At 47.0% G+C, this 26,072-nt stretch overlaps 1 protein-coding gene across 2 annotated transcripts in view; it reads left to right on the plus strand.

Annotated features, from left to right (window-relative positions):
- The window catches only part of ELOVL5 (ELOVL fatty acid elongase 5), a 68,281-nt gene extending 53,922 nt beyond the window's left edge, over nt 1-14,359 (plus strand). For both annotated transcript variants that reach the window (XM_061194964.1, XM_061194963.1), the window contains 5 exons: nt 6,129-6,206; nt 7,019-7,190; nt 8,868-8,992; nt 11,137-11,271; nt 12,533-14,359. In XM_061194964.1, the coding sequence (XP_061050947.1) occupies nt 6,129-6,206; nt 7,019-7,190; nt 8,868-8,992; nt 11,137-11,271; nt 12,533-12,676 (654 nt within the window). In that variant the 3' untranslated portion in view covers nt 12,677-14,359. The remainder of the gene's footprint in view (nt 1-6,128; nt 6,207-7,018; nt 7,191-8,867; nt 8,993-11,136; nt 11,272-12,532) is intronic.
- The last annotated feature ends 11,713 nt before the right edge of the window (nt 14,360-26,072 follow it).

Here is a 26,072-nt window from a genome sequence, read left to right on the forward strand (position 1 = left end):
CAACTATTGCCTAAAACACTTCTCACTCACAGTTCCCTTACCACTGAAAGTCCTTGCTCAGAAAGAAGCTTCTCTCAGGGAGAAGCAGCGCCTCAGTTACCTGCCTGTCCATTTACCTGGCACTGCCCTGAGGGAATGCCTGCAGTGGGCGGATGGAGAGAAGGATTCAGCCTTCTGACAGACAGCCTTCCCCTCAGCCGTACTCCCAGGGGACAGGGAAGGGATGCCTTCCGGTAGAGAGGAAGCTTTGGCTTTGGTCCAGAGCCAGGCCTGACTCCTCTAAACTGACCCTACAGACCTGGGTAACTGAGCCTTACAGCTGGTGTAACAAGGAACCAGTCTACAAATCCTCCACTAAAGCACACTCAGTTTGTAAAGCAGGAGTCAGTAGGTAAGCTGGAGGTCTCTCTTTAAAGTATGCAGAGGATGCTCTGGTGGGGCTTCTGTATACAGTCGGAGCAGCAGCAGTGCAGACCTAGTCACGAGCCTTCAAGCGCTGGGGCAGAAAGAGCACACATTTGTGTAGAGTCATAGCAAAGACATATATATAGTGCCTGCCTTATGCCAGGTACTGGCTTCACTCACTGTTCATCACACTGCCACTGTCCCCTTTCTGCAGAGGCAAAGCCCCGGGTGGACCTGGGATTCGAGTCTGTGCTTCAGGCCATTGTGCGTCACTGCCTCAGAACACCGAGCCTCAGCTTGGGTTTTCTCTCCCAGCCAGTCCCATAAAATATAAAATGAGTGTTTCTTGTGGGGTATGTGGAAGCAACTTACTAGAAACCACCTCTCAGGAGGCTGAATAGTGAGAGAAAAGGACTGCCAGCGTGAGTGGACAGGGCCCAGGGTTGAGGGAAGAATGCCAGACATACCTATGTCAGGCTGGGCTGAGGACAAGCTGTTTCTTTGTGCTTTGTTCTGAAGCCTTCTCTAGTGTACAGAGCCTGTCCTTATGACGTAACCAAGAGTATTGCAGTCGGCTGTAACCCAAGGGGTTCCTGGGCCTCAGTGGAAAAAAACACTTCTGGAGGAGGTCACGGGTATGAAATTATCTTAGTGGGCACCCTTCTGCTCTGGACAGGAAAGATTTGAAATTCAAAACCACATGCTTTGACTTGACCCTGTTCCATAATGGCACGGCCAGTATTGGCCGGCTAAACCTGGGAGAAAGAGGTACTTTGAATTTGGGAGTAGCTGATGGTTCATTTGAAACCAAACATCTGCTGAAGATAAAGATGCAGCGAAAGGTCTGCTTTTCCATAGAATTCTTCATGAATAGAGTATCTCCATTGTGTTCTTACTAAAGACACAAAAACAGACAAAGAAGTCAGAGGAGCTTGGAAGTGCTGTTAGAGATTGCATTTGGACCGAGAGTCAGGATTCCTAGGTGCTGGTCCCAGCAGTGCCACCGAGAAGCTGTGTGACTTCGGACCAGCCATATCACTACTCGTCTCTGTTTCCTTAATAAAAACATGAACTTGTACCGGGTCTAAAAAAGCACACACTTGTAGTAGATGCCCACAGGAACAGTCAAATCTGGGAAGATGTCAACCTCACACACTTTTGGTGGTGTTGCTTATTTTAGCAAAGTCCCTCGGGTCCTGGGATGGTTGAACTTCAGCATGGATAGTGTCTGTTCCCGTTACCTTTCATTCCATTTCTGCTTAGGGGGAAATAACCACACAGCTCATCAAACCCGCATCACTAAATCCATTAGCCCCTTTTGGAAAGGGGTCACCTTACTGCTCTGGGGTTGTTGGGGTGAGTGACTGATAAGGGCCACACAGGATGACATTTTTCTGCTTAAAGTGTTTCAAATGATCTTGTTTCTTGAGATGCTTTGGTGGCATTACAGAAAGCGCCATGGAAGTGGTTATCATGCTATAGGGTATACATTTGTGGTTAAATTGTGGTGTTAGATGAGAAAAGTCAACTCTCACCTAGACAATCAACTAGAGATGAATCACTCCGTGAACTGCATCATCCAGACCCAGCTGTGATATTCACCTCAGTTTTCTTCTTTAAGGGAAAAGATGCATGAAACCACTTTTGGTTATTGAATTTGTCTCATAAGGAGAGAAGGAAGCTTCTAGCTAGGCTTTAATTATAACTCTGCACACGCCCATGGCCTAATTGAAGTTTGCTCTACTCCAGAGAAGGAGTGGTGGTTCACAGCGGTGCTGTGTGTGTCTCGGTTACTGGGGAAAAGCCAGGTGTAGGGTACTTAGTGCTCCGTCGGTTGCTCTTGGAGTGGCCGGTGAGATCAGGAGCTGGGGAGGTGGTGGCCAGCTGCTCGCAGTGGCCTGCTTTTCCGTTGGAGCACGGACCTGCCCTCTCGGGGTGACTTCCAGAAGTCAGGGTAGAGCCCTGCCCTCACTTCCAGTGCCTCCCCTTTGGTCCCACGTCCTGGGCCCTCCCTGGGGCTGCAGTGTGATGAATTTCCAGGGATGGCCCAGAGCAGCTCTTGGAGGGAAGGCCAGGCCTCGGCTGAGAGCCTCCGGGCTCTGTTACTCAGACATGCCGTTTTCTTCTGACGGGAATGGAGAGAGCGGGACCCTGATACTGGCCACTTGTACGGAGGGTGGCTGAGAAGCTTAGGTGAATAAACTTGAACTCGGGTGCTTGATCCTCATGTGTCAAATATCCTATCCCTTTTGAAGCCAAGGATATTTAAGAATTAAACTCCACGTCACCAGTATGACATTTGATGAGGACTGGTTTTCGTCTTGTGAACAGAAACTTTTTTTTTCCCCCTGCAAGTAAAACATTGGGCCTAGATTTAAGGGGCAAGAAGCAGCACCTTGAACACTTTGTTTGTTGTTATTGAGCAAATATTTGTTCAGCATCTCTTATGTACGAGTCCCCGTTCCATCTCCCCCCACCCCCGTGATGGATTCTGTGGATGCAGATATGCAGCCACAGCCTCTGAGAGCTTACAGAGGAGCTTCAGACAGAGCCAGTGACGGGTCTTAAAGGAGCATGTAAGCAAATAGGTGTAAGTCATGGCACCTAGGCTCAGAGGCAGGAGACTGGCTTCAGCTGGAGTGCTCAAGGGAGCAATCATGAAAAACAATAAAATTTTAGCTGACCTTTGAAGGATGAATAAGATTTTGAGAGCTGGAGATGGGGGTCCATGGGTGCAGAGAGCATTGCAGTTGAAAAGGATAAAGTAATGGTCATTTCTAACAGTTGCTGTGCTTATCCTCTATACCAGGTTGGGTGAGATAAGCATTACACACATCTTGTTAACTTCTCACGGCAGCCTGAACAGGCCAGAGTATTATTTTTATCCTGTTTGAAGAGTGAGGAAAATGAGGCCTAAAGAGCTGCCATCTGTTTTTATAAATAAAGGAACAGGCATGGTTTGCTGTTTCATAGTATTTTTTGTGCTCCCTCCCTCCCATTGGTGATGTAGAAGAACTACAAGTTTCTGTTTTTAAGGAAAGGCTTCTGTGAACAAAGATTTTACATTCTCTTCTGGTGTTTTTGAAAGTTGTTTCCCCTTTTTTACTGCCAAGGGGCAAAAGCAGATGTGCTTAGAGGGGATGCCCAGAAGTGGTGACAAGTTTGCTTTGAAGTATTCACAGTGTCTCTCCTAGTTGCTCCTGTGACCAGAAACACGGAATCATGAAACAGCCAGCTGGGCTCAAGGGGTGGGACTTTCTACAAGGGAAACAGATTTCGCACTTGGAGAATGTATCTCACCTGGGAGAGGCTCACACCTGTGATCTAGGCTTCTTTATCTCCATCCTTTAACCCAGTGGAGTTCCAAAAAGTTCTTTCTCTGTACCCTCCAGCCACAGAAGAAAATTTATCAACTCCCTCATGGGGTAGAAGGAAGGGCAGCAAAGAACATTGTGCCAAGACGACACCTCTCTTCCCTCAGGTTTCCACCCCAGCGCGGGCACACACGCACACACACGCAGTCCACTTTAGACTCAGGCTTTGTATCTTGATTGTTGGGACTTCTGATAGGTCCACATGCGGTGTGCTTAACTGGCATGACTTTAGAAAGGGGAAGACCAGAAAGATAATATACCTTCCAATAAATTACCTATGGGTCTGGTTTTTCAAAGATAGTATAGTGTAGTTTATGTGTGGTCTGTTTTCAAAAAAATCTTAACTTAGTAACTGTAGAAAATTAAAACAGAACCTTTGGAAATAATTTAATCCAGCCTCATCTGCTTACGGTAAAGAATGACCAAGGCCTAAGGGAATTAGCTGGCGTGCCCCAGGTTGCTAACTAGCCCTGGTACTTCTGCCCCTAATCCTGGGTTCTTTTCATCATAAAATGATGGGCTGGTCTTTGGCCGCAAAAACCATGTTAGCTCTTAAAGAAGTTAGTAGAAGGAAAACCAGATTGAAGCAGGGTGTTGAGTGTGCTGGCTCTTGTCTCTGAGGGTGGCAGTTTAACCCTTTGTCTTCAGACCCTCAGTGATCAGCTGATGTTCCCTGAGGGCATCTGTGTGCCGCCGCCCTCCCCCGAAGCCAAACTCTGTTGGAGGGCAGTGTGGGGGAAGGTGGTCAGTGCGAGGTTCTAAAGTCCTGTGTCTCGGTTACATCTTTCGTGCAGCGCTGGTGGGTAAACCATTTCTTAACATGAATCAGGTAGCATGAAACCAGTGGTTCCCACTCCTAGTTTCACACTGGAATTGCCTTGCAAGCTTCTGGTTTAATGGTCTGGGGGAGGCCAGGCATTAGCAATTTTTAAAAGCTCCCCCGTTGAGCCTGTCCTACAGCTGGAATGGGAGCCACAGCTTAACAGTTCTCAAACATCAGCTGCATCAAAAATCACCTGTGGAACAACCTGATTTCACACCGCGGAGCTTCACACCCAGAAATTTCTGATTCAGTGGGTCTGGGGTTGGGCCTGAGATTTCATATTTCTAGCTAACTCCTGGGTGATGCTGCTCCTGCTGCATCGGGACCACACTTTGTAAACCACAGGATTGGATTCTCTAGGGTTTTGGCTCTGAAGCTCCAGGCAGGGCTCAGGTATTTGCATGTCTTTTGAGTTCCCACGTGATGCTGGCGCAGCTGGACTGGGGAACACGTTGAGAACCACACTTGGGGGCCCAGTGGCCGGTTCCTCGTGTTGGCTCCCCAGATGAGCTCAAGCACGACAAGACAGACCACCTGAGGTTTCTCCTCCCATGGCCCCACTTGACCACCAGAGGGAGAGCCACCGGGAACAGTTGAGGATGCCGAGGCTTCAGGAGGAGGGGGTGAGCTGCGGTCTCTGTGGAGAAAGGCGCATCTCGTGGGTGTCTGGCTGGCTGGAACATAGTGGACACGCACAGGGTAGTCAAATCACACCTTCCCTCTGGGCCATTGGAGCAGGTCCTTAGGTCTCCCCCTAGCCGGGCGTCATCCTCATGTGTGGGTGAGGCAGCTGAGGCCCTCATGGAGAACTGGCGACCCTGCAGCTCTGCACCCCAAGTCCGGGGTCCTCGCTGTGCCACCACAGTGCCTACTCTGCTGCAAGTGAGTTCCGAGGCATGGGCACAGTTCCTCAGTTCGCAGAGGTCTCATTCATGGATCCGGAGGTGACACAGCAACGGAACACAGTGAAGAGGCTCAGGCTGGACTCGGTTGCCCCAGGCTTGCAGCAGGGGGACTCCAGACCAGCATCAGGATAACCTGGGAACCTGCTAGAAATAGGAATTCTTGGGCCCCACCCCAGACCTGCCAGACCAGAAACACTCCCCAGCAGTCAGCCTTTCACTGTGCCCTTGAGGTGATTCTGGTCCTACACACTCAGGTTTGAGAAAGCCTGTGGTTTCCCCTGAGGCCGTGGCAGGGCAGGGCCCAAGCCCATGATTGGATCACTTGGGCCTCGGAATTGGTGAGGTGCCGGTGACGGGCCCAGGGGAACTGAGGGTTCTGGAGAGAGGCAGCCTGGCAAAGCAGGGCCTGCCCCTTGTGAAATTGAGTCCCTAGTCATTTAAACCCCCCTTGGTTCACACTCCCTTGTCATTATGGTTTTTTGCCCGGAGCAAACTTGCCTCAGCACAGCCCAAGGTCAGTCTGCACAGATTCTCAAATTAATGAACTTTAATTGAATAGGGCTTTTCCTGGTTCTTATTTTGTTGGTGATTAGCTTTTTCCCTTTTTCTTTTTTTTTCCAGTTAGTGACGGGAGTATGGGAAGGCCAGTACAACTTCTTCTGTCAGGGCACACGCAGTAGAGGAGAAGCAGACATGAAGGTATTGTCTTTTTTTTTTTTTTTATAACTAAATTGTTCAAAAGACAAGATGGCTGTCCAGATAATCCCTGTGGACATTTTTAAAAGAACTTTAAAAGCAGTATGTGCACATGGTATGAAAACTTAAGCAGCATGAAAAGTATAGAATGGAAACTAAAATCTCCCTCTCTGCAAAAGGTAAGTCCTGTTAACAGCTTCCAGGGGAAAAAATGTGCATGCATTTATCAGTATTTGTGCTCTGTTTATATAAACAGGATTGGAAGGATGTCTTAAGTGTTTTAATCATTCCTCTAAGTGGCCTCTGAGTGTGGTCTGTCGATTCCAGCTTCCACTCTGGCGTGTTTTTTGGGTTTTGTTTTTAACAAAACGCTGCAGTCTACCCTCAGCGTGGCAGTCATTTCCTTAGAGACCCCATGTGGCACGTTTAATTGGGCAGAACCTGGCACTGGATACCCTGATTCCTTTCTTCCTCTGCCTTGTGTCTGTCACCTGCCCCACACCAGCCCCTGAAAGCAGAAGTGCCTTTCATGTGGTTTTCTTCCTCCGATGCCTCTGTAGGCTCCTTCCAGAGGGAACAGGCGGCCTGCAGGGATCTGTTAGAGTCATGAAAGGGGTTGGTGGACCTTTGAAAGCTTTCCCTGCCTTCACTCCCCCCAGCCCCCGACCCAGCCCCTGGTGTTCTGGGTAAAGGCACTGCAGAGTGACTGGCTTTGGCGGGGCCAGTCGGTGGGGGCGGGGGGGGGGGGCGCGGTGCGGAGGGATCCTGGGGTTGAGTGCAGAACCCGGAAGACGCTGACGGCCCCTTCCTCCTAGATCGTCCGTGTGCTCTGGTGGTACTACTTCTCCAAGCTCATTGAGTTCATGGACACCTTCTTCTTCATCCTGCGCAAGAACAACCACCAGGTCACAGTCCTGCATGTGTACCACCACGCCTCCATGCTCAACATCTGGTGGTTCGTGATGAACTGGGTCCCCTGTGGCCACTGTGAGTCTGGCATCTTTGGGGACAGGTGTGAGCGGAAAGGCTGAGTTGAAACTAAGGCTTTGAGAAAAGGTGTCGTTTCTGTAGATACCTAGGTCAAGCCTTTGAACGTGGTGTCCAGGTTGCCTTTAACGATAGTCTGCGGAGCCTGTGCACTCAGCAAGCTGACAGAACCTTTTTCTAGTTTGGTACACATCCTGTGCTGATCTGGCAGGATGAGGGAAAGACCAGATTCCCAGCCTGGGGCACATGAAGAAATCAGGACAGAGTTCTCTATTCCAGATTGTTCCTGATCCTTGTTTTCCCTATAATTTGGAAGATGTTTGACTGACAGGGACAGACCAGGAAGATGGAATCACACCATGGAGTGGGCACCGGAGAACAAGCTTTAGCTGTAGTACCTCAGGGAGTCTGCACATACTCTGATATAGTGACCCTCGCCTTCCTGAAGCGTGTTTAGCTGAGCAACTTCTGTGACAAGCGCCAACATTTGAAGTAAATTCTCTAAGAAGGATGTGGACCGCTTGTAGTCTGAAGTGTCCTATAATTTCCAGGGATTTAAGTTGTCCCCGTCAGTTTCAGCCCAGGAGTTCTAACATGTCCCAGTCAAAATTCCTGTCATCCATCACCAACAGATTTGATCAGGACCCCTTGAGTCTATTCACATATGTTTTTCCCCAGGATAGCGCCACCCTTGATTAACTTGGCCCACCAAGATTCACATAGAGGATTTTAGAACCAGAAAGGACTTTCCAAGTACAGCTCCTTCCAGTTTGGGAGAACCCTGAGACAAAAGAAGGGTTGGTAGAGCTCACACCTCATGCCCGTGGGTTACCTGACTTAACTTTCTAATAGAAACGGCACCTCCCCACATTAGAAGAGGACTTTAAATGTCAAAGATCCCACAGGATGACAGATCATCACCAGCCCCACCTAGCCGATGAGAAACAACCAGAGAATGGACGTGACTTGTCCAAGGTCACGCGGCCAGTTACTGTCATAGCCCAGCCTGGTGTGTCTGACTACACAAGGGGGAATGCTGGTAGCTTTGCTTGATTGCTTACTGTGGGGGCAGAGGGCGGAGAGTCTGAAAAAAGACCTGCTGGTCCTACTGGAAATTATAAATTAAGACGTAAATAATGGGTCTCTCATCTCTAAGGAACGAGGCTCTGGACTCTATTATTGATAAGAATATATGGCCTCCGCACTGCAGTCCTGGGGAATAATTAGGAGGTGATTTCAAAGGCCTCTCCAGACCTCAGCAAATGTGTAGAGACAGCCAGCTTTGAACGTACCGCCCGTCGGCTGTCTTCCCCACGTCTTCAACGCAGCAATTAGAGGCACTTGGGCAGCTGCCTCTGGGAGTCACTGGGGGCCTGGCAGCAAAACCTTTAGGTGCCAGAGTGGGGCAGGTGGTCTCCTGACTCCTGTGCTGGATGCCCACCTGGTAGCTGCAACAGACCCTGGGCTTAAAGCATCATGATGACTGCCTTCCCCGGGTGGAAATTGAATTCTGATTGCATGCCCGTGCAGTGCCAGATTGCTGCCGCCGTGTCTGCTAGCCCCTGTTCAAAAACACTTTTTTTTTTTTGATTTAAAAGGAATCTTGGATTTTATTTGTGACCTATTACATATAAAACATTGAGGCATCCTCCTCCCCAATTCCCTCTGTTCCTGCAGCTTATTTTGGTGCCACACTTAACAGCTTCATCCACGTCCTCATGTACTCGTACTACGGTCTATCGTCCGTCCCTTCCATGAGGCCGTACCTCTGGTGGAAGAAGTACATCACGCAGGGGCAGCTGGTGAGTGATGTGGCCTCTTTGCCCCGGGACTTGCCACCTGGGGAACGCCGAGCTCTTCCTGGGGTGCTCTTGCTGCCCTCCTGGCTTCATTGTTGTTTACTAGCACCTAAGATGTGGCTTTCCCATCCTCTCTCTCTGGGTCCAGTTAAACTCCTTGAAGTGGGCAGAGCAGGGAATCGTGTTCATTTCAGTCGATGGAGAGACCGTGCCTGTGAGCGTGCAGCTAGTTGGATTGCGGAACAAGGACTAAATCTAACTCTCTGACTTCAAGTTCAGCCATTTGTTCTGAGTTTGTGCACAGAGCATATGTGTGTGCACATGTTTTCTAATTAGAACCCAAATCCAAGGTGAAATCTGTGTATCTGTGTTTCCAGGATTTGCTGAGAGGAGCATGAGCCCAGGGTGCTAGCTTATTAGGCAGCAAGGATGCAGGTGCCGGGGCACCTCTCAGCCTGTGTGGTGGTGAGGATGGCACTGCTGTGCCTCAGGTGACAGCCCCCTTCCTGGGCCCACGTGCCAAGGCCACCCAGCAGCTGTTCGCACTTGGTGGTTATTTCCCACCGTCCTTTTTAAAGCTTTCCTCAGCTGTCAGTATATTATACATCCTGTTCCTCTCCCTTCCTGATTTCTTTCATAAACTAATTATTAACACTGTTACTACTCACGTTAAAATCCTGACATTTGTTGAGTTTACTACGTGCCAGGCTCTCATGTCAAGTAAGCAGTTTTACATGGATTGTCCCAGTAGCCTGATTTCGTGTTATTACCCCTATTTTATAGATGAGGACATGGGGGCAATAGGCCAGAGCTAGCTAACCTGTCGATATTAGATATTAAACTCTTGGCCCTGGCCTTGCCTTATTGGTACATTTTTTTCTAAGGAAACCAAGCTGATTCAGATCCCTCCAAGCCAATTGCGATTTTTCAACATTGAAAGATAACCTTCTGGGAAAAAAAAATCTGAGGAGACCTTCTGAGCTGCTTATGTGTTTGGCGTTCCGTTGTCATCTCTTTGCCAGCGGCTGGACAGTCCTTGTTAATTTTCTCCTTACCCACCTGTGAGGAAGGATAATTGTTCTTCAGCCTCCCTGTTACACTTGAGAAGTGACGCAGAGATCGATTTGCTCCACGCAGCGTGGCTCTGCAGAAGCAGAATTTAGAACAGCCTGGAGAGTTGGTCTCCCATTAGGCTCTGCCCTTTGAGGTAGAAGATTGCACCCAGTTCGCCTAGATTTGCTCTACGCACCACTTACAGTTTCTTCTCAGTCTAGAATACTTAACCTTAAAAAAGGAAACAAACAAAAACAAAAAACAGTTCCCTACGTAGAAGCACTGAAAGGTGGGCCCAAAATCCAGTGGGCAGAGCCCTGCCCTCCGCTGTTACTCCTTAAAGTAAGCAGTAGCCACGCCTTATCTTCGCCCCTTCTCCCCATTTCCCCAGGCCCTTCCCCTGCTTCTCAAGATTGACCTGTCAGAAATAATCTAGGGAATTAGCATTATATGCCAATCAGAGTATAAGTCTGTCTGCCAGCCTCAGCCTTCATCAAACCAGAAGGTCCACGGATAAGGATGGGGAAAGTGTCCCATGGGATTGCACGTGTTGCGGTGAGGTCCCTGGTCCCTCTAAACATACACCCCACACCCATCCTTCCTTTACAAAGAAAACAAAAAACAAAACTCTTGCATCTCCTATACTGTATTCCTGAAGTGTGTGTGTGTGTATTAGGTTTTTTAAACACGTTTTCCGTTTTCCCCTCCAGCTTCATTGAGATAAAATTCACGTATAGTATTGTGTAAGTTTAAGGTGTACAACGTAATGATGTGATATATGTATCTGTTGTGAAATCTACCCTCAGCAACTTCCAAATATACAACGCAGTGTTGCTGGCTATTCCCCAAGCTTTAGAGAAGATGGTTTCAGTAGTTGGAAGGGGAGGAGTGTATACATAGGACCCATTCAGACGTATAACAAGTTTGGGTACGTTTAGCATATGCACCGTGTTTTTGAAATGACCTCTGTACCTACAGAAAGGTTAATAAGTGTTCCTTCCCAAACTTGGGGGTGCGGGGTAGAGCGCCCATCTGGCGGATGCCTTGACCCTGGGCCGTGGCCGCGTGCTCAGCTGTGTCTCCTCCCCCACCAGGTACAGTTCGTGCTGACCATCATCCAGACCAGCTGCGGGGTCATCTGGCCGTGCGCCTTCCCTCTTGGTTGGTTGTATTTCCAGATTGGATACATGATTTCTCTGATTGCCCTCTTCACAAACTTCTATATTCAGGTAAATCTCACTCTTCTGTGGCGGTTGAGATTTGGGGTCCTTGCAGCCAAGGCCCTCATTCGTTCCTTTAATGGGGAGCCCCTGCCTTGGTGGGGCCGGGGTGGGGGTCACTGCCAATGTAGGAGGAGGTACTGAAGTCTGTCCAGGCCTCTGGAGTTCCAGGTCTTCGATGAGGGAGGCTCGGGGTCCCTGTGGGAAAGCAGAGCTGTCTGGCAGGCCCCGTACCACTTCCCTCGTGGCCACTGCAGACCCGCCATAGGTGAGTCTCAATCCCATGTCCCTCAGCCCCACTGCCCTAAACTTTGGGGCTTAATTAAATGTCTGAAGAAATTTCCATCACAGACCCCAGCTATAGACAGAAATCAGCCTTTCGTCCTGGTTTTCTTACACTTTCTCTCCCCGCTGCTCAGGTTTGGGGGCGCGGGTGGTTCCCAAGTGCATGATGTGATGTAGGTTTTTGGTCCTGGAAGGGTCTGTTTAGGGCAGATTACCTACAGGGGAGCCTGACCTTTTGTGGCCACTGTTGGCTCCCCTGTGTCCCGTCACCCCTGGGGCTCGTGTGTTCGTGCTCCATGAGCAGGGCCTGGTTCTGGGCAGGCATACAGGGGGTGGTCAGGAGCAAGGACAGAGGGAGTAAAGCCGGGTCACATTGAGCATCCCCCCCCCCCGGGGGGGGAAGGGGCAGAGCAGCATGTTTGCCCCTCCCTGCGCCCCATGCAGACAGACACCTTTCCCCAGACACACCTGGGGTGGCGGCTTTGAGTTGCATTCACATCTTGCTGGGCTGGTGGTTCATGCTACACTTTGGGGCAGTCACCAGGTATGAGGGAGGTTAAAGGATAGGGCCCGACGAAGCTGAAGCCACACCTGTTTTGACTGCCCTCGTGGCAGAGCACTTTGTACATAAAGGGCCGAAATAGTTGCTGAAGTCATTGAGGCAGTTTTGAAGGCAGAGGATGTGAGTGACAGAAGGTACCGCAGTGGGAGCGTGGAAGGGCAGAGCTGAGTGAAGTGTAAATTGTGTTTTCTGTCTAACTCTCAAATCACATTGATACAGTGAGCCTGTGACTCACTGAACTTACCCAGGCTGAGCCTCAAAAAAATGGAAGAGTGATTGAAACCAGTGGCAAAAAAACATTTTCCTGGTCGCTTGACCACAGACGTTGCTTCTTGATATGATAGCCCTGGTCCCCAAAGGCGCTAACGTTAGGGATGCAGCTGGGCCTCTGCCGTGGTTCCCATCTGCCCTTATGCCTTGCAGACCTACAACAAGAAGGGGGCCTCCCGGAGGAGAGAACACCAGAAGGACCACCAGAACGGCTCCGTGACGGCCGTGAACGGCCACACCAGCAGCTTTTCTTCCCTGGAAAACAATGTGAAGCCAAGGAAGCAGCGTAAGGACTGAGGCCCGAGGGTTGACGGCCTCTGAGCCACGTCGTCTGATTGTAAGCACAAATGGATTGTGCCCAATGCTCGTTAACAGCTGCTGTAACTAGTCGGCCTACAATAGTGTGACTCATGTAGGACCTCTTCCATCAGTTCCAAACCCCTAGAAAATGTAGACAGATTACCCAAGTAGGCATAAGATTTTTAACATTTCTGGGCTCTCACCGACCCCTGCGCTAGACTGTGGAGGGCGTGTTGTTGTAGTACACGACACTGCTGTTGCCTTATTAGTTATAACATGATAGGTGCTGAATTGTGATTCACAATTTAATAACACTGTAATCCACACTTTTTTTTTTTTAACTGTAGATCATGCATGTGATTGTAAATTTGTATAATGGTGTTACAGTAGAGAAACACACATGCCTTAAAAGTTAAAAAACAGGGCCCAAAGCGTATTAGTTTAAATTAGGGTATGTTTCAAGTTTTTATTCATTTCTAATAGCTCTGTTCAGAAAAATCAAAGACCATGATTTATGAAACTATCGTGTGACACATAGTTTCAAGTGACTTGTACATGTGAAATCGGCACCTTCAGTTTTGTAATATTGGCTTTAAATCAGGCAGGTTCAAATCTAGTGGAACAGTCAGTTTAACTTTTTAACAGATCTTATTTTTTTATTTTGAGTGCCACTATTAATAATGTAAAAAGGGAGGGGGGGTTCTAAAGCAGTCTTGATGAAACTTAAAATATATATTCTTTGTCTTCAGGATTTTAGGAAGTGTGTAGGATGAGTAGGCCGTTTTAAATTTCAGAAGTGCTAAGTGTTTTTATACAGGAAACAAAACCCATTTTGCTTTCCACTTGTGAGAGAAGATTTATACTTTTCAAGAGAGATGATTAAATGTTTACCATTTGACAGAGTCCCATAGATGAGCAGTGGGGAACTGGTTGCCAGGGTCCAAATTTGGGTTGATTTCTGTACTATTTGTTTTGACATAAACTTCCTTTGAAAATGTGCCTAGCTTACCAAAATGAATTAAAGGTGGGGAAAGGACCTTAGAAAAATTTAAGGTAAAATTAAACAGATAGCTGCAGCATGAGAGAACTGGGGAATTGGATAGAGATGGTTTGTTTAATGTAAATCTAATAGCACCTGTAATTTTTTTATCCTGCTTCAAATCTAAAGATTTGTTTAGAAATACTTGTTTAAAAATAAGACTGCTTATCATAAAATCATGTCTCATACCCTAGAGGCAGTGGTCATACAGATAAGGACTGTTGTGTGTGTCATTTTAAAGTGTTGGAATTTAGCCTCTGAATACCTTCTCCGTTGGAGGAAAAAAACATTCACTGAACCACTCATGACACATCTGAGAAGGTCATTGACAATGTGTGAACAAATTGTTGGTTTGATATTTATGTAAATATCAGTTTATCATGCTTTAATTTTGCACATTCATATTATAGGGAGCCAGTTGGTTCTCTTAATTAGTCTTGTGGGATTTCTGTTTGGAAGGAGTCACAGCATCTGTTTACATTTACCTTATCAAATCTAGAATGTGTATATTTGTAAATGTATGTCTTCCTAGGTACTAGTTTGCGAATGTCTTTACATATTTCAATACAGAAAGTATAACATTCAATAGTGTGCTGTCAAAGTGTGCTTTAGCTCATCTGGATATACCCACAATGTTAAATAATGTCTAAACATTAATCATTAAAATGTTTTTGATTACCTGTGCTTAGTTTTACATTGTTTATATGCTGCTAATTCTGAATGACTGGAGAAAAATCCGCTTTCTTCACCATCTAGGAACTCACCCAAATAGATGTAAATAATTCAGTTTGGAAGGTTATACTGTGGCTCAGCTCACAGGAGGAGGGATCCCCACATCGTAAGACATGGTGGTGGCTGAACCCCAGTTCTTTCCTCTAAGCCTTTCCCAGTTTGCCCACTAAAGGCCCCAGCTCAAAGTCCACTCCTTTTTCCTTCCTCCCTCCCTACCCCAGGCTATTAGAGTTACTTTCCTAGATCTAGACCAGAGGTCTGCACATTCTTTCTGTAAAGAGCCAGATAGTACATGTTTTAGGCTTTGCAGTCCACACTGTCTGTGTCCGCACTGTTCAGCTGCCTTTGGTATAGAGCTCCAAAGCAGTCACAGGTAATATGTAAGTGGGTGGGCGTGGCTGTGTTCCAGTAGAACTTTATTTGCAAAACCAAAGGCCTGTGGCCATAGTTCCCTGACCCCTACTCTAGAGTAATGAGGGCCCACCTGTGTCACATTCTTTGCCAAAGACCATTCCATGTCCCAGGCCCTGCACCCCCAAGCCTCCCCCATTCTGACTTACCAGGTCCGTCCACATCCATGATGGAAATGAGGATACGGACAGCCCCTCTTCCTTCCCTCCACTTTGTACCACAGAGTCCCCAGTGCAGGCATGACCCTGGCTTTGAGTGTGTTCTGGTTTGTCAATATCACCTTAAAAATATCATCAGAAACTGAATTTAGTGTTAGGGATATCATCTGAAAAATGCAGAGGACTTTGGGGTTTGGTGATGATGATTACTTATATCCTTGTCCTTCCCCTCTGGGTCCAGAACAAATTGAAAAGATGTCAAAACACCAGACTGGTGGAAATCAGAATAGCTCATCTGTCACTGAGAAGACTGGTTGGTGATACGAAGACCGCAGTAGGGCTCTGTGAGTACCCTGGTTGCTGACCCTGTTGACGTACCACAGTCGGCACTGGCACACCAGTGGCTTGTGGCTGCCCCCGGTCTGTTGGTCTGGTGATGAACTGATTATTAAAATATTTTGAATATCAGTCCTGGAATTTACCCACCTTCGACTACAAGCTCCCTTGCAGTGTGAGGTTCTGCCCTGATGACCTTACCTGCTCAGTAGTATCTCCCAATCCTGGCAACCAAAAAGACGCCCTCCTCCCCTCAGAGAAGTGAGTGGGTAAGAGGGCTGAGCAAGGCCAGACGTGTTCCCACCCTTTGCTCTCTCCTGTACGGAAGTGGAAGGGCAAGTTCACACACCCGTATGGAAAAGAGAGGATTCCAACTTCCCCTCTTGAGCAGCCTTGCCATTTATAGGAAAGGCAGTGTAGCCTAATGTGGGAAGCGCAGCTTGGGGGCCACATTGCCTGGTTGGAATCCTATCTGTATGATCTTTAGGCAAATTGCTTTAACTTCGCCTCAGTGTTCCCATCTGTCAAACTGGAATAATGCTAGTACCTACGTTACAGGGTCATTATGAGGATTAAATAGATTAATGTATACAAAGCTCTTGGAACCACAAAGAGCACAGTGTGAACTCAATGTTAGCTGCTACCTCAGTCCGCCTAGCTGGTCCCTTGAAAGGAGCAGCTATTGTTTTACTGTTACTTCCTTGATTAGTTGCTCTAACAATCCTATCAAAAAGGAGAGGAAGTTACTTGGGTAGGATACTCTGTTAAATCAAGAGTTGAAAAGAAAGGGCTTCCCTGGTGGCGCAGTGGTTAAGAATCCGCCTGCCAGTGCAGGGGACACGGGTTCGAGCCCTGGTCTGGGAAGATCCCACATGCCGCGGAGCAGCTAAGCCCGTGCGCCACAACTACAGAGCCTGTGCTCTAAAGCCCGCGAGCCACAACTACTGAAGCCTGCGCGCCTAGAGCCCGTGCTCCGCAACAAGAGAAGCCACTGCAATCAGTAGACCCCGCTCGCCGCAACTAGAGAAAGCCCGCACGCAGCAACGAAGACCCAACGCAGCCTAAATAAATGAATGCGTGAGTTGAAAAGAAACCAGCAATTGTTGGGAGTCAAAACGTGTATGACTATATTATTCCAGATTTTGTCAGAGTTTCAGAATTTCTGGAATCTGCTTTATTTCCTCTTGGGAAAACAGGACAGGTTCATCAGTCTCTGGTCTGGTGCATTATTCCTCCAGATCCCTGACAGCAGTTCTGCGATTCCATCCGCAGACACAGTGTATTTCATGTGAACCGATTTTAAACAGGTGTCTCCCACTATCCCCACGTCAGTCCGAGATTTCAATACTAAGCAGCTTCTCTTCAATATTAATTTGGAGAATATTGTCTTCGATGGAGAAGATGGCAGCAAAATAGTGGTTGCCTTAGTTTGCTTTCTGCTTTCATAGCATTGCATCACCAGCCACTAAGTCTCATTCCAGACATAGATTTAAAACTCATCTTTGTCGTCCTTGACGTTTTTATAAGCTTCGTTTTCTCTCCTTTCCAACATATTTATGGCACTCACCCAAAGCGAGAAAGTTCCCAGGCTGACTTTTGCTATAGTTTGCACCCAGCTTGTGGAAGACAGCTTGGGCTCCGGGGCAGAAGTTGTAGGAACAGGCAGAGTAGGACCCAGTAACTGGTGATGTAGTGGTGGCCGAGAGCCAATCATGGTGGTCAGTGGCTGTCCCCTTTCTCAGATCATTCAGACTCTCCTGAAGGGTGCCCACCATCCCCTCTGTTGCCCGTATATGTTTTTTGTGTTGACCACCTGGTTCACTGGGAGAGCGCCTGGTGCAGAGGACTGAGTTAGGTGTATTGGGCAAACAGGGATCCATGAGAAAAGACTGCAGTCCCCAAAGGAGCCTTTGTTAGACTGGCATCAAACATACACACAGATGACTCCCACACAGGGTGGTTTGTGGGGAGAGCGTGAGATTGACACAAATCATAAGAGTCCAGGGAGAGAGAATTCTTCTAGCAAGGTGATTAAGGAGAGCTCCTTCAATCTGAGCCTTGAAAGATGACTTGGATTTCAATAGGTGGCGGCTGAAGGTTGCTGGGGAGACAGCATTCCAAGTTCAGAAAACAAATACAGCAAACGAGTAGAAGGCTGGGACAGTGAGACACAACACATTTCACTGAACTGTTGGATGTGTGGGAGAAACTGCTTATTTTTAAAACAAGAGGTAAAGTGGAAAGAGGGTGTAATTTGGGTGTTCCTGTTGATCAAGTGTGCAGAATGTTGCTCAGAGTTCCCAGGGCTCTTTCTCTGGAATTACGCCTTCCTTCCTTCCTTCCTCTCTCCCTCCCTCCCTTCCTTCCTTCCTTGTAATTAGCCTTGAAAGAATCATCTGTAGCTATGCCTCCCGCCCAGATGACCTCCTCCTCTTCTCCAAGGGTGACTGCAACAAGAATTGGCACTCGTGTCTCAGTTATAAACTGATGGGAGTCATTTATCAGATGGGGCAGACTCAAAGGGGCCTCAGCCCTTCTGAAAATTCCTCCAAACCAAACTTGGGGCACCCAAGGGTATGGATCGTGGGTAGGATTCCATGTTGGCATGTAAACAAAAAATTCTTAAGTGATTATATCAATACATATTACTACTGGCATTCTTTATTCAAATAATGGGTGTAGATGTGGATTTCCCTTGATGGATGAATTTCACAATGTTTCAACCAAGCTAGCACTTTTTAGCAAGTTGTGTGCCTTCCCCTTGACAATCTTCCCAATGAAACAGCTACCTATTTGTAGCAAACCATCAACACCAGGCTCCAGCAACCTCGTGTCTCCTGTGCCCCCTCGTGAAGTGCCGAGGTGGTCCGTCCTTTGTAAGGCCACGTGACTTGGGGTGACCAAACCCCACCTGCCTGCTCACCGTGCAGTGCCGCTCACGCAGAGCCAGCCCCCCCTGGTAAAATGTATTTTAAGACCAAGGCCCAAAGTCAGGCCATGCCCACACAAGGGAGCAGAGGGGATCCAAGTCTAGCTTTCCTCAGGGCTCCAGAAGAGGAAAGTGATGGCCCCAAGCTAGGTCCTGAATCCCATCCTTATTTTAGAACTGGGTGTGATGGGATACAGGCACAGTGTCTTAGGCCACAAGCAGTGCTCCTGTCTGCTGGAAGTGGTCCAGCACCAAGTACATGTTAGAATAAAGGCTTTGCTATTGACTGTGGGACCGCAAACAAGTCTCCTCACTTTCCGGAACCTCAGTTTCCTCAACTGTGAAGAGCGCTGTGGGTGTGTGACTGAGACGCCTGAGGTTAAAGGCAGAGATGAGATACGGGGTGTTTGGCACAGGGCTTTACAGTAACAGCCACCTATTTATTATCAAGGATGAAAGACCAAATAGGTAAGGAAACGAGGAAGTCTTGCACATTCATCAGTTTTTCATCAGATTTTAAATTCTGTTGCTCAACACAAATTATTTCCACTAGGTTATCCTTGGTTGAAGCTCAGTTAATACTAGCTTTTGGTAAGGGAACTCAAATTTCTTTTTTTGATTTTTTTTTTTATACAATTTTTAAAGGTAACTTTCCATTTACAGTTTTTACAGAATACTGGCTATATTCCCCGTGTTGTAGCTTATTTTATACCTAATAGTTTGTACCTCTTAGTCCCCCTACTCCTATATTGCCCCCCCCACTGAGAACCACTAGTTCTCTGTATCTGTGAATCTGCTGCTTTTTTCGTTATATTCACTAGTTTGTTGTATTTTTTTCCACTTTTTAAATCAAAGTATAGTTGATTTACTGTATTTTTAAATCAGATTTCAAAAGAAGTAAATTGGATGTCTTAAATTTAGTTGTCTCACCAAATGATTTTAAGTAGGAGAATTGTCTAATCATAAGTGGTCACTCAAAAACAAAAATTATCCTTTATAGCACTAACTGCATGTAATTCTGATAGGACACATCATAAGTCTCTGGGTCTCATCTATAAATGAGAGGGTTGTAGGAGTGTTCTAGGCCCTTCCATGGAACATTCTGTGATTCCAAAACAGAACTCAGACAGAGCCCCTTGCCTCTCCAGGACACTGACATGCTTCCTATGCATCTCTAAGGCGAGACTTTGAACACGCAGTGTACAATGCAGAGAATCCTGCACACAGTCAACCTCTCTGGCTCTGTGGGACCCTGGGCTGCTTGGAAAATACAGCCCTGAAGAGGAATAGTCAGTGTGAAATTGAGACCTTCTTGTCTGGATTTAATATAGCATAATTTTATTTGGCCTGTTTTAGATTCATCCCTAATGTTTGGGAAATATATTTGAGAAAGAATTTTATGTTTTTTACAGTATGTTTTAAATGTATCTCAATACAGAAAAGAATGGGTGGGAGGTGATTGAAATAAGGCCCTTTATGAAAGGAGGTCAAGGGATTCAAGAACCTCTCAAGTGTCCACACTGGCCCAAGATCCAAGCATACACAGCCTGTGTCCCAGGACCTGTGGTGGGATTTGTGATGAAGTTTCTGAAGAAGCAGAGGCAGGAAAAGAGGGAAGTACCACGTTCAGATAAAAGGAAGAAGACAGGAACACTGATGGAATAAAAGCACCAGAGAAGGAGCGCTGTTCTAGAGGCTTCTCTTTTCCTTTCTAGTTTATTGGAGTCTAGTTGATCTAGTGTTGTGTTAGTTTCTGCTGTACAGCAAAGTGACTCAATTAATACAATTATATACATTTTTAAAGTATTCTTTTCCATTATGGTTTAGAATAGGCTATTGAATATAGTTCTCTGTGCTATACAGCAGGATGTTGTTTATCCATTCTATATATAATAGCTTACATCTGGCAGCAGCTTCTCTTATGATCTGAGCTGAACAGCTGCGGTGCCCTCACCAGCCTTACAAATCGCTGAAGGGACTCAGCTTGGTTCAGGTGTTCCAGAAGGGAGTCAGGTGTGGAGTGCTGCCGTGGTCTGCATGTTTGTGTCCCTGTTAAGTTCATCTGTTGAAACGTAATGCCCGATGGGATTTGGAGGTGGGGCCTTTGGGAGGTGATGAGGTCATGAGGGTGGAGCCCTTGTGATTGAGATTAGCGCCTTTAATAAAGGAAAGAGGCCCCAGAGAGCTAACCCGTCCCTTCTGCCAGGTGAGGTTATAGGGCGAAGATGACCGTCTGTGAGGAAGCCGGGACTCACCAGTCACCGAATCTGCACCTTGATTTTGGACCTGCCAGCTTCCAGAACTGTGAGCAATAAATGTTCGTTGTTTATAAGCCTCCCGGTCTGTGGTGTTCTATCACAGTAGCCCCAACAGACTGAGACGTGTGCCTTGTACCGAGCGCCCACTGAGCACGAGACACAGGTGCTTTCCTCCCCGCGTCAGGTATTAACGTCTATCGTCTCCACGTTACAGATGAGGAAGCTGAGACCCAGAGAGCATCCGAGACCTGCCCAGGTGAGTGTGACACCAGAGTTCAAATGGGCCCACCTGTTCCAAGCTGATGAGCTCACCCTGCAGGGAGCCGCCCAGAAGGCAGCCCCTCAGACCAGCTCCTAAAGCACAGGATTACAGCTCCATTATTCCCATGCTGGCTGCTTCCCTTCCAACCAGGGTGATAATTTACCTCCACGCTTACATCAGTGTGATTTTAAATTATTTGGAAAGTACACATTATCTAATGAGGAGTTTCAGTTAATGGATTAGAGATGCTGGGAGAATTGTACAGAGATCCCCAAATATTAAACTATCTGATTTAATGCTTTGTCATATTTAAAGGACTTTTACACTTATGTACTATCTCTTCCTTCTGTGATGCCATTGAGTAAAAGAAACTACCAAGTCATAAAAGGTAACGCCAAGTCATATCTGTAAATTTAATAAAAATTTTTGTCAGGGGACTTCCCTGGTGGTCCAGTGGTTAAGACTCCACCCTTCCAATGCAGGAGGTGCAGGTATGATCCCTGGTCAGGGAACTAAGATCCCACATGCCTTGCGACGCAGCCAAAAAAAAAAAATTGGTCAGAAAAATAATCACATTTTGCATTCATTATTCTGTTTTTAAAGAACTGACAGTAGCATATATTTACTTAGATATCAATATAGCACTTATTGCATCTGCATTGCAATAAAACTTTTGAGTCAGTTTCTCTCAGACACTGAAGACAGTTCCAAATTGCTTTGGTCACTGGTAAGTATATGGCGTCTCAGAAACTTGCTGTTTCCCCCAACTCCTGCTGATGCTCCTGCTGTGCTCTGGGCATTTTGCCAGTTGCTGGGGAAACAGCAATGAAAAGATAACCTCATTCTGGAAGAAAGACAAAAACAAGCAAACCAAATAATTACAAATTATGATAACTGTTCTGAAGGACATAAGCAGGGTACTGACATTGAGAATAATCTCAGGCACTGTTATACTTGAGATGGTTTTGAGGCATATGGAAGGATATTGGAGTGTCTGTGTATGTGTTTAAATTGGTACTTATTTTCTTGAGCTGAATAAGATATCACTGGAAGTTTCCCGCCTTCTCTAGGAAGCCGTCAGGAAGGTCTTGATAGAGCTGTCTGTTCTCCACCGGAACGGTGGCCCTTCACCAAGCATGAGTGAGCCCCATGCTGGGCTCTGACAGTTCTGTGAGTATCTGGGATTCCTGCTGCTCTCCACGTGACGGGCAGGCTTCTACACTGATATCTTGTCATTTCAGCCCTGCACCATAGGGTGATCTCTTTGAAGATTTTTTTAAGCAACAATTAAGGATTCAAATATAAGCGAAATCCAACTGTGAACGGTAGTACCAATGTCATCCGAGGACACAATGGGTCAACCACTGCTTTTCATGCCTGGCAGTGGCGCATCCTGCCTGGCAGTTGCCAAGGTCCTTTAATGAGAAGAATAAGACAGATCTCCATTTCAGAAAGACTAAAACTGTGTGGGTGGGTGGGTGGTGGAGGCTGTGTGTTATAATCTCACTCCATTCTGGAAGATGCCGTATGGATTATAAACAGCCCATTCGATTCTAAGACACTTGAGGGCAGGAACTGTCTCTTATTTGTGTCTAATCCCTAGTGTGTGCCCAGCACAGAACCAGACACAGCAGATGTTCAATAAATGTTTTGATGAATGAATGGAGTAATCAGGAATGACTGGACAACACAATGTACAGTAAGAAAAACAGGCTTTCCAGCCAATTAGATCCAAGTTTAAATCTCACCATGTGTCATGGACTGAATGTTTGTGCACCCCCAAAATTCATATATTGAAACCCTACCCCTCAGTGTGATGGTATTAGGAGACGGGCTTTGGGAGGTGATTAGGATTAGATGAGGTCATGAGGGTGGAGTCCTCGTGAATGGGATCAGCACCCTTCTAAGAGTGGCAGGAGAGCTTGCTTCTCTCTCTCCATCATATGAGGATGCAAGAAGTCGGCAGTCTGCAGCCCAAAGGAGGGTCTCACCAGAAACTGACCATGCTGGCATCTAATCTCAGACTTCCAGCTTCCAGAACTGTGAGAAATACATTTGTTTATAAGCCACCTAGTCTATGGTGCTGTTATAGCAGCCTGAACTAAGACACAATGTGACCTTGTCAAATTACCTAACCTCCTATAACTCAGCGTGGCTGTCCAGGATTGGAGAAGACACACATAGATCACAGGGTCTGCAGGGGGAACTCTGATACAAATGAACTTCTTTACAAAACAGAAACAGACTCATAGACCTAGAAAACAAACTTATGGTTACCAGGGGGAAAGGGGGGAGGGGAAAGATAAATTAGGAGTTTGGGATTAGCAGATACACACTGCTATATATAAAGGAGAAAACCCACAAGGACCTACTGTATAGCACAGGGAACTACATTCAATACCTTGTAATAACCTATAATGGAAAAGAATCTGAAAAAGAATAGATATATACATGTATAACTGGATCACTTTGCTGTACACCAGAAACCAACACAACACTGTAAATCAACTATACCTCAATTGAAAAAAAAAATCCCTAAATGTTCCCAGCTTGTTGGGACCCAAGGTGGGAACCCCTGCATTCAGGGACTCGAGAGTCAGCTGTGAATTGGCATTTAGAATAGAGCATGGTAGAGCTGACCAAGGTCCCCTCGGGGTCACCAGCTTCCCCCACCTCAGGGCCACCTCCGGACAATTGCTCAGCAGCAAATAAAATCCTAGATCTTTCCATGGCCTGCAGGCTCTTCCGGAGCTGTCCCAGCCCCCTCAGACCTCCCTGCCCACCCCCTGGCTCATGGCTTCAGCCACAATCCTCTTCGCTGGTTCCCTGTAGCCGAGCCCTGCCCATCTTGAGGCCTTGTCCGCGTGGCTCCTCCCCAGATAAGTTATTTCCTTGACTTGTTCTGCACTTAAATGCCACCTCCCTAAATTTAGAGGCCTCCCTAAGTAGCAGGTCTAAAATACCTCCCTACACCCTCCTCACACACTCCTTTCTCTTACTTGGCTTTATTTTCCCGTGTAAGAGTTTCATTCTCTTATGTATTTATTTGTTTGTCTCCCGCCTAGAAGACAAGGGCTTTTTCTCTTGCCTGGCACATAGGAGAGTCTCAAATGTTTGAAAAAATGAATTTGTGAATGAATGGACAGGAGATGATTATCGTGGAGGTCGCTCACACCCTCTGGTGGGGGGGGTGGGGGGGTGGAGAGCTGTGACCTTGTCTCTCATAAGAAGGGCACCCTGGTAGAAGAGAATGTAAAAAAAGAATGTATGTATTTATATTGATACGTATATGTATAACAGAATCACTTTACTGTATACCTGAAAGTAACACATTTTAAATCAACTATATTTCAATAAAAATTTTTTAAAAAAAGAAGGGTACCATGGTTATCAATAAGATATCTTAGTCATGTCAGCAAAGCGGGCCCAGATATATTTCGGAATCGAGCATATGATGGTGAAGAGTCATATCCCACCAGTGTTAAGAATTAACGAGGGCTTCCCTGGCAGCGCAGTGGTTGAGAATCTGCCTGCCAATGCAGGGGACACGGGTTCGAGCCCTGGTCTGGGAAGATCCCACATGCCGCGGAGCAACTAGGCCCGTGAGCCACAACTATTGAGCCTGCGCGTCTGGAGCCTGTGCTCCGCAACAAGAGAGGCCGCGACAGTGAGAGGCCCGCGCACCACGATGAAGAGTGGCCCCCGCTCGCTGCAACTAGAGAAAGCCCTCGCACAGAAACGAAGACCCACCACAGCCAAAAATAAATAAATTAATTAATTAATTAAAAGCCAATGTTTAAAAAAAAAAAGAATTAACGAGCTGTCTGTTCTCTTATGAACTTAATGTATAAATTCTGCTGCTCTGTGCCGTTCAGATTTAGAAGTGAAGACGAAAATAATTGTGAAGGTGAGGGACAGCGCTGGGAACTATTTTTAGAAGCCTGCAACCAACGAGATTTTATTTAAAGGCGCCTCAGTTGGGCCTTATTTGATTTTATGACCTCTCTTCATCTGTTTTCTTGAATTACAGCTTGGAAATAATGATCATCCCAAATGTTCTACTTGTTATTAGAACTAACAAACTCATGGTGCCTGATGAGAAGAGAATGGAGGGATGTTAGCCGGGTCCAGTGAGGAAACGAGAGAAACCCAGAGGTGGCCCCGTTGTTAATTACCCCTGAGCTTCTCGCCACTTGCCGGGGCAGCTCTGGCTGGCCGTGGGCTGCAACCACAGGAGAACCGTGCAGTGATTTGCCAAAGAGCTTTGTGGGCATGACTTCAGATACTGTGACAAGGATCCCTCAAGGACGTGCTGCCCTTAGAAATAACTTTTTGGGCACTGAGTCGAGACACAGAAAACATTCATCAACAGCCAGGGAGACCAGAGGGGCTGTGATGAGAGCCACACCCACAAGGCGGTGACAGGAGGGGAGCAGAGGATGACAGCTGAAAGCAGTGGCAGCTGCAGAGGAGGCCGAGATGATACATAGTGTGAAAGCCACGTTAGAGGAGCAGAATTGAGAGCACAGGGGAAGGAGGGGACCTTTACAGAAGAGACACCTGAAACCGGTGGCCTCACTTCTCTCCCTTCTCCAACTGACGAAAATCATAGCCTATTAACTATCTCTATGTCTGCCCTCATTTTAAATTTTTTGCAAACCAACGCCCAGACAAGATCACTGGGTGACTTTACATCAGTAAATTTTTATAAGACCAAGGATGCCCATTGTGGTGGTGTTTATAGTTAAAAAAAAAAAAAAAATTATGGGGCTTCCCTGGCAGTCCAGTGGTTAAGACTCCATGCTTCCAATGCAGGGGGCAAGGGTTCAATCCTTGGTTGGGGAACTAAGATCCCACATGCCTTGCAGTGAGGCCAAAAAAAAAGAAAAAAAAGGTAACAACCTAAAAGTCTGCATGGGTTAAGTAAATTAGGTGAATCATTCATAGGATAGTATGCAATGGATCAAACATGCTTTGAAGGGCATCCCTGGTGGCACAGTGGTTAAGAATCCGCCTGCTAATGCAGGGGACACGGGTTCGAGCCCTGGTCCGGGAAGATCCTACATGCTGCGCAGCAACTAAGCCCGTGCGCCACAACTACTGAGCCTGCGCTCTTGAGGCCGCGTGCCACACTACTGAAACCCGCGCACCTAGAGCCCGTGCTCCGCAACAAGAGAAGCCACCGCAATGAGAAGCCCGCGTACCACAACAAAGAGTAGCCCCACTCTCAGCAACTAGAGAAAACCTGCGTGCAGCAGCGAAGACCCA

Source organism: Eubalaena glacialis, chromosome 7 (genome assembly GCF_028564815.1).
Source record: "Eubalaena glacialis isolate mEubGla1 chromosome 7, mEubGla1.1.hap2.+ XY, whole genome shotgun sequence".
Classification (NCBI taxonomy): domain Eukaryota; kingdom Metazoa; phylum Chordata; class Mammalia; order Artiodactyla; family Balaenidae; genus Eubalaena; species Eubalaena glacialis.